Source organism: Malurus melanocephalus, unplaced genomic scaffold (genome assembly GCF_030028575.1).
Source record: "Malurus melanocephalus ecotype Western Australia unplaced genomic scaffold, MMel_1.1 scaffold_818, whole genome shotgun sequence".
NCBI classification, from domain to species: Eukaryota; Metazoa; Chordata; class Aves; order Passeriformes; family Maluridae; genus Malurus; species Malurus melanocephalus.
Genome location: NW_026624050.1, coordinates 104,716 through 112,372, shown reverse-complemented (window position 1 = coordinate 112,372; position 7,657 = coordinate 104,716). Strand labels below are relative to the sequence as shown.

At 51.0% G+C, this 7,657-nt stretch overlaps 2 protein-coding genes across 2 annotated transcripts in view; both read right to left on the bottom strand.

Moving 5' to 3' along the window:
• Positions 1-650, bottom strand: part of LOC130585048 (ubiquinol-cytochrome-c reductase complex assembly factor 2) — a 3,797-nt gene extending 3,147 nt beyond the window's left edge. Inside the window, exon 1 of the mRNA XM_057385370.1 lies at positions 479-650. Coding sequence (XP_057241353.1) covers positions 479-616 — 138 coding nt within the window. The 5' untranslated portion in view covers positions 617-650. The remainder of the gene's footprint in view (positions 1-478) is intronic.
• A 1,790-nt stretch (positions 651-2,440) lies between these two features.
• The window catches only part of IP6K3 (inositol hexakisphosphate kinase 3), a 12,585-nt gene continuing 7,368 nt past the window's right edge, over positions 2,441-7,657 (bottom strand). The window contains exons 2-5 of the mRNA XM_057385366.1: positions 6,407-6,608; positions 5,221-5,393; positions 4,428-4,603; positions 2,441-3,800 (exon numbers count right to left, since the gene is read on the bottom strand). Coding sequence (XP_057241349.1) covers positions 3,348-3,800; positions 4,428-4,603; positions 5,221-5,393; positions 6,407-6,608 — 1,004 coding nt within the window. The 3' untranslated portion in view covers positions 2,441-3,347. The remainder of the gene's footprint in view (positions 3,801-4,427; positions 4,604-5,220; positions 5,394-6,406; positions 6,609-7,657) is intronic.

Sequence of the window (7,657 nt, the reverse complement as noted above, 5' to 3'; positions counted from 1 at the left end):
TCCTGGTAATAAACCATTTATCCTGGGCACAAACCAGGCGGTCCTGGGTACAAACCCGGTGTCCTGGGGACCAATCATTTGTCCTGGGAACAACCCAGGCACAAACCACTGACCTGGGCACAACCCGGGGTTGGTATTCCAAGATCTTCCCGGGATGTGAGTTCCAAAGGCTGCCGAGCGCTCACACCTCCTGCCCTCCTCCTGGGAGGACTCCATCACCCCTGGGGTACCRTTCCCTCCCCGCTCAGGATATTCCGCGATTCCATGAAGCCCCAAGGAGCCCCGAGCACAACCTCCTCTCGGTGTGCAGCCCAGAGAGCCCCGAAGAGAGGGGCAGAGCCGCTCCAAGCCCCGCGTTCCGTCCCCAACCCCGACCCCTCCTCAGAGCCACCTCAGAGCCACCTCAGAGTCACCTCAGAGCCGCTCCCCGCGCCCTCCAAAGTGCCGCCCTTCCCAGCCGCCCTTCCCGCCCCCTCACCGGCGTGTTCTCGCCCTCGCGGAAAGCCTGTGCCACCCGCTGGCGCAGGAACGAGCCCAGGTCCCGCTGCCGCTTGGTTTCTTCCATCGGCCACTCCTCGCAGAGCCGCAGGAAGCGCCGGTAGCGGCTGGCGGCCATGGCGCCGGGTCACGTGCGCCGGTCACGTGCGGCGGCGCCGGGTCACGTGGGGGGCGCTGGAGGGCGGGAATGCCTGAGGGCGGGAACTCCTGAGGGGGGGAAATTCCTCTGGGGTCACTTTTGCCACATCCTCACCTTGTCGCCAGCTCAGAGCACTAAATGCCACGTCCAGGCGATCTGTGGAGACTCTGTCACCTCACTGGACAGGCCCTTCCGAGGCCTGACCACTCTTCATGTGAGGGAATTCCAGTCTGACCCTCCCCTGGCCCAGCTTGAGGGCGTTTCTTCTTGTCCTCTCCCCTGGGAGCAAAGCCCGACCCCCATCTGGCTGCCCCCTCTTGTCAGGGAGTTTACAGAGCTAGAAGGTCTCTCCTGAGCCTCCTTTTTTTTTTTGGGCTGAGCCCCTTTCCCAGCTCTCTCAGCCAGGGGAGTTTACAGAGCTAGAAGGTCTCCCCTGAGCCTCCTTTTTCCGGGCTGAGCCTCTTTCCCAGCTCTCTCAGCCACCCCTGGTGCTCCAGATCCTTTCCCAGCTCCCTCAGATGTTTCTCACAGGATTTATAATGCTTTGAGTCGAAAGGACCTTAAATCCCATCTCATTCCACCCCCTGCCATGGGCAGGGACATCTCCCACTGTCCCAGGTTGCTCCAAGCCCTGTCCAACCTGTGATAAATTGATTTTTAAGAGCTAATTAGAGGTTAGAAGTCAATTAACAATTTATTAATTAGAATATTAATAAATAGATAATAGATACTAACTAGATACTAGTTAAAACCAGCATTGGGCGGGCTAGGCGGGTGGCTTGCTGTACTTAATACATTAGCTAGGTGGGTTGCTTTTATTAATATTTAAATATCGTGCAGCACGTAGCTTGAGCTCTTTTTTTTATATTTTTTCTGACGTGGTGTTTTTAGAAGTTTTTAGAGATCTTGATTGGTTTGCATCATGTCTACGTTGTGTTGTTATTGGGGGTTTTTTGTGGTTGTTATGACAACTATTGGTAGGTGGGGTTATGGGGAGGTAGGAGTTTTTTTTGTACATTTGTAGTTTTGTTTTTTTTTTTTTTTTAGATATATGAAGGTGTTATAAATTGGGTAAAATTGTGCTGGGGCTGTTAAACTGTTTTAATAAAGCATGTGGTGATTTCATGAACCAACTTATTACAAACCCAGCCTTGGACACTGTCAGGAATGAGGCAGCTACAGCCACACTGTGCAGGTGTATAAAAGGTAAAAAGGGAGAGCACATTGAGCTTTTTTTAATTATTCAGCCAACAAGTTGTTGTTTTTCATGCAGCAATGAAGGATGAGGAGGAGCAGCCTGCTGTCTCACCCAGACCCTTYGTGTCCATCCCTTGTCCCACCCAGCAAGAGGCCCCACAGGATCCTCAGGTGGCTTTGTAAAAACTCATCCACAAAGCCACAAAGTCTTATCACCGACTTCTCATGTGAGCCCGGACAATCTGTGGCTCAATCCCTTCTGAAATTTGGTGGTTGTGGCTTTTTTTTTACAGTTTGTGGTCAAGAAATAATGCAACACTGTGAGCAAGAGTCTTCCCAGGTGGACTCCGGGCCAAGCAAAATACAAAACTGGGCCAGATGTCTTAAATTTTCCAGCCATAAATTGCAGCAGCTCCCCAGCTTTCTGCTGTAAATCCAAGTGAAGTGTCTCTCTTGGGATCTGGTGTTTAAACCTGTGGAAATAACGACTCTCTTAAAAAAATACGGGCTTAAACAAAGGATAAAGCACCTCAAGGGATGCTGTGTGAGGGAAAAGGAGATGGACAACAGGGAGAGTTACTTCTACAATTTTATTAATATCCCCACTCCCCGGTAGTGGAGTTCTGTAGCTCTGTTCCTTGTGCAAGGACTTCTCCTTCAGGTTTCCCACACCATGCAGGAAGGAATTGTATTTGTTCCATCATCATAATAATAAAATCTGTCCACAAAAGCTGTAAACATTTGAGTCTTTTGTTGCTGTCTCCTTCAAACACACACACACACGCACACACACAGTATTTGTATCAAAGAATTTCTGGGTGACCTTTGACGTCCAGTCCCTGGCTCAATCTCACACTTTTTTTTTTCTTTTTTTTCTTTTTTTTAAGCAAAAATCCCTYGACGTGAATGTTTTTTGTGACTGATACCTGACAGAGTCATCGCATTCCCATGCTTCCAGCCCCAGTGGAGCCTCTGTCCTAGAAAATTCCTGGAAAATTCCCTGTTACGACTCCACAGGGATGTAAAAGCTTGGCGAGGTGCAGCTCTTGGTCTGARTATTTGAACACGTGCACAGAGAATCCTGACCAGGAGCACTGGGAATGTCGGAGGGTGTTTTTAATTTGAGCAGGAGCAGAAAGGGAAGCTCCATCTGTTCATTCCTGCCCCAAACCCCCTCCTCCCGCTCGGCTGCAGGGCGAGCAGCTCCTGGTTTATCATTAAGACTCTTCCCAAGCAATGCTTTCTTTGGCTCACAAATAAATCAAGGACAGCAGTAAAACCGGAAAGGAAAATAAATCTTCTGATGGATGACAGAGAGAGAACAGATTCTTCCAGCTCTCTGCTTTTCATGCTTCAGTTCAGTTTGAGTTTTCAGCACTTCCCGAGTTATCCGTGCTCATTCCGTGCCACGCACGGCACATCCAGCAGCCRGAGGGTCCCACACAGCTGACCCCAGGCGGGATTTTTCAGGGCTATCGGTCACTAGGAAATCCAGGCTGTTTCACAGAAATTCTCATTTTCCTTCCGACAGATTCTGAAGGATTTTGATGAGGTTCTCCAGGCCAAAAATGTAGCCGTGGTCAGGCCCGTCGTGTGGGGTGGGGTTGGGATTGCTCTTGGAGCCTTTGAAGGTKGTGTGGGCAAAGTCAATCATCCTCACATCCACTCTGGAAGGGTTCATGCTATGAGTTTTGGTGAAGGGAAGGTGATGATCCGTGCTCTCCTTGTGCTCCTGTCCGTCATAAATGATGAGGAGGGAGCTGGAGTAGAACCTGTAGGAGCTTTGCTTCCTGATSACCGAGAGCAGGGCCTTGAGCCGCAGGATGATGGGCTCCAGCAAATCCACCCGCAGCTGGTTCCCATTGCACAGGAACTGCCGCAGCGTCTGCCGGAATCCCTCCGGGGAGAGCTTCCTCCCAAAATATTTGTCTTTGCACAGGAAATGGCCAGTGTCTGCTTGGTAGACCTGGGGGGAAAAGAAGAATAATCCGTGGATCATCCTGAGTTGGAAGGGATTCACACTGTGACCATTAAAGGCCAACTCTGCTCAAAGGAAGATGTCAGAGATCAGAAAGGGACACAGGTTTAGACTTTATATGTAGTTTTGCTTTRTATGTGCCCATGCTCATTACTCTCACAATTATCCTTCAGGCAGGGTTTTGAAACCTGCTTGAGAATWGTGAGTGAGGGAAATGTGTGGTTTGTGTTTTCAGGAGGAAGGGTGGGGATTTCCAGCAGGAGGAATTTAGCCCAGAATGAGCCTCTGTGTGAGGCACCTCAGCAAGGCACGAGCAGGGCAATGTGGTGCTTTTTGGGGTTTTTTTTTGTGCAGCAGCCAAGAGCTGAGCAGGAACCTGTGTGTAAAAGCAGCTTCTCAGATGGGGTAAATGGTTCCAGATAAAAGGGTCACCCTAAATGTGCCATATTAGACACCCTCTCTGAGAGGACACAGAGCCAAGTGGGCCACTTTTTACAGTATTTGGGGTGAAAAGAGAATAAAACTGTTTCTATTCACAGCAGCCAAGAATCCCTGGGATTCCAGCTTGGCTCCAAGCCGTGTGTGGGACAAACAGCGAGGAGACTGAGCCTTTACCTGCATCCCACAGATGCGCACACCCAGTGATGCTGAGGTGCTCTGCTCACACTTCTTGATGTGCCGGGCTTTCTTCTCCTCTGAGGCGTCATCTCCGTGCTGCCGAGTGCCCATCTTCAGGTCCAGGATGCAGGGATAGCTGTACTTGGACACCACGTTCTCCAGCAGGAGAAACTCTGAGCGTGAGTTAAGGAAAACCCAATTCTTTAAAATTCTAATTGAAAGAGGCCTTAAATCAAAGCAACTGCTGACGCTCTCCAGAACAGCTCACAACTGTAATGAGACTTTCTGAGCCAATTTCTCCAACGTGTCATTGCTATGGGCCTCTCGCTGCCAATTCCAGTTAATTTACTGTACTACAGCCCTACCAATTAAAGCCCCAACAGCTCCATTCTCCAGTGACACCATAGCCCTGGGCTGCCACTCCGACACCTTCCCTCRGTGCCGAGCTCGCTCCGGTGGGTGGGGGAAGTTGTTAAAGTCTATTACTCACATGACTGGTGGGTAATGAAGTGTAATAGGAAAATAAAAGGCGAGGCAGCTGCTAATTCCTGTATGGTTGTGTTTTTAAATGTATGCCAAGGGGATCCTTGACTTCTGCTGAGAACTCTTTATGGGAAATGTTGTTTTCTTTTTTTTTTTAACAGCAGGAGAAGATAACAGAGCATATTCCTTATTTTCTCAGAGTCTGTGCAAAAGGAGGGATGCATCCCCCTGCAATAAACCCTACATTGATTTTGAGTTGTTATTTGTAGCCAGGACTGTGCTGGAGGGGAGAGAGGAGAAAGGATACGATGAAGTTTGTTCTCGTTAAGCTTGGAGGACATGCGRTTCAGGTGCTGCCGGTGACAGTGCAGTCCCCAGGGGTTGTAGCTCTTCCTTTCTGGCTGGTTTCCATTTGCATCTTCCAAAAGGGAATCTGTGTGGTACTGAAGGTCTGTCCTCAAAAGCATCTTCCCAGGGCAGCTACACAAAACACACAAAGGGACACGTCAGGTTTATGAGCTCCAGAGGAGACTATTCCCTTAGTTCTTTTTTTTTTTTTTTTTTTTTTTTCTGCATACCCTCAAACTTGATAAGGTGGATTTTCAGGGACTCTCAAAGGAAGCATATTGATCATGTCCAACCTGCAGAGATCCTTTGTTACTCCATAACAGTAATTTTCAGAAAGCCAGCTATTGCTGCCTGCCAATACTTTTTTTTTTCATTATAATTTAAAGTGTGCTGGCTTCCTTGAAAAGCCATTCACAGCCCCAGCAGCCAGGGATCTCTATTTATCCACTTAATGGGCACAGCACAGGCAAATGGTCCAACAATGGGAATGATTCCCAATTTGGAGGGGGTGCCTCTGATGGTGGGAGGGAGTGGGGGAGCGATGAGGAGATCTTTTCTCCTTGGAAGGATCATCCCAACTCCACACTCCCATCGCTCCAAAGGCAGCGCTTCCATGGCAGAAATATTCCACCTTCAGTCCCAGCTGGCCCAAGGCTGCTCTGAACCACTTTGGGATGAAGGATGTCCTGCAGAAAACCTCTGTGAGCTGGGGGTTGTGGTGTGCTGGGAGCTCTCCCCTGGGATGGGATGGGGTAGGATGGGGTGGGATGGGATGGGATGGGATGGGATGGGATGGGATGGGATGGGATGGGATGGGATTGAAGCCTCTCTGTTGCCAGCAGAGGGACATCCCGTGCTTGGTGGCCATTCTCCTGAGGCCCCTCCTCTCCTGGAGCACATTGCTGCAAGGAGCCCGCTTTAAAGCAAAAATTGAGGCAGATATTTGAGCAACAACATCCCAGATCCACCCCACTCCATCCCCACACCAGGGAAGAGCAGAACCACACACACAGGGCTTGGCTCTGCTGTTCTTCACCTCAGCCAGGCTCTGTTTTTACCCKAAACCCAGAGCTGGGCCCCCAAACCCACCCCACCCAGGTGGCAGATGCCAGTCAGGAGATTTGCAGGCACTGACAGAACCTCACCTGTCTTTGAAGGTCTTGGTGACCTGGGTGTGGCTCCACTTGACAAGCCCGTGCTCGCTGCTGGCACTGGCTGCCCACTTGCACTTGTGCCACAGGGTGACGGTGGGGTCAGTGCCAGCRCTGTCCGGCTGCCCCAGGCCAGGGCTGGCCAGCAGGGTCAGGTTGCCAAGGCTGTCCTTCCTGAGGTGCACGGACACGATGCCTGGATAGAGGGAAAACAAACGAGGCAGAGATGAGCCTGTGGTTTATCAAAGAGGCCTGGCCACCACCTTGTGTTTTGGTGGTCTTTTWCTGGTCCCACTCTGGTTTCCAGCCCAACAAATGCCATTAGGCTGAGACCCTGGAAAACAGCCTCAGGATTTTCAAGGGTTTTAAATCTCAGTTTGAAATCTCCCTCTTCTGAACCCCACATTCCTTTGCCCCCACCCCTCTGAGCTCTGCTGTGCTCYGGGTGACCCAGAAAAGCCCCCCGCTCCAGATCAAGAGCTCCCACCTTATTTATCACCAGGGATTTAAGTGCTTTTTAAAGACAGCACAAGGCTGGAAACACTTTTCATTGGCAGGAAGCAAAGGGAGGGTTGGGGACAAGGCATTTTCCAAGGACACTCAACGTGCCAAATGCTTCCTTTAATTGGATAGCCTGGGAGCAGGGCAGGGATGTGGCCATGGGCTGGCAGTGCTGCCCACACATTGTCATGGTCGTGTCCTTCCCTCAGGGACAAGGACCAGCACCCAAATATCCCGGGGGGGCTGGACTGTCCCACGTCCCGTGTTTGTGCCCGACAGTGACCAGGACCATGACCGGAGGTTATTTTTTTCCACCCCGAGTGCTTAAAACATCATTATGTATTTTCGTATTGTAATTTTCCCTGACTCTGACAGGAATCACAGGGCTCAAATGCCAGCCAGTCCACCACGRCTTTAGCCCAATCCGAGCCCATCCCTGGCTCGGGGCCGGCTGTCTCTGCGTCTCAAGTGACAGCGCAGGAATGGCCGTGGATCGCTGCAGCCGGCTCTGACCTTTCTGGGAAAGGCTGATAACGCCATCCCGCTCCCGCAGCTCCGGCAGCACCGGCCGAGCCTCCCCGTGCACTGGAGCCACTTTTAGAGCTCAGCCCTTTAGGGCTCGGGGGGCTGCCAGATCCTAAAGGGAACAGGGAACACGGACAGGGCTGTGGGAACAGCGAGAGCAGCACTGGAAAGAGCCTGTTAGGGGGAAAGGGAGGTGGGTTTGATCCAGGGCATCCTGGG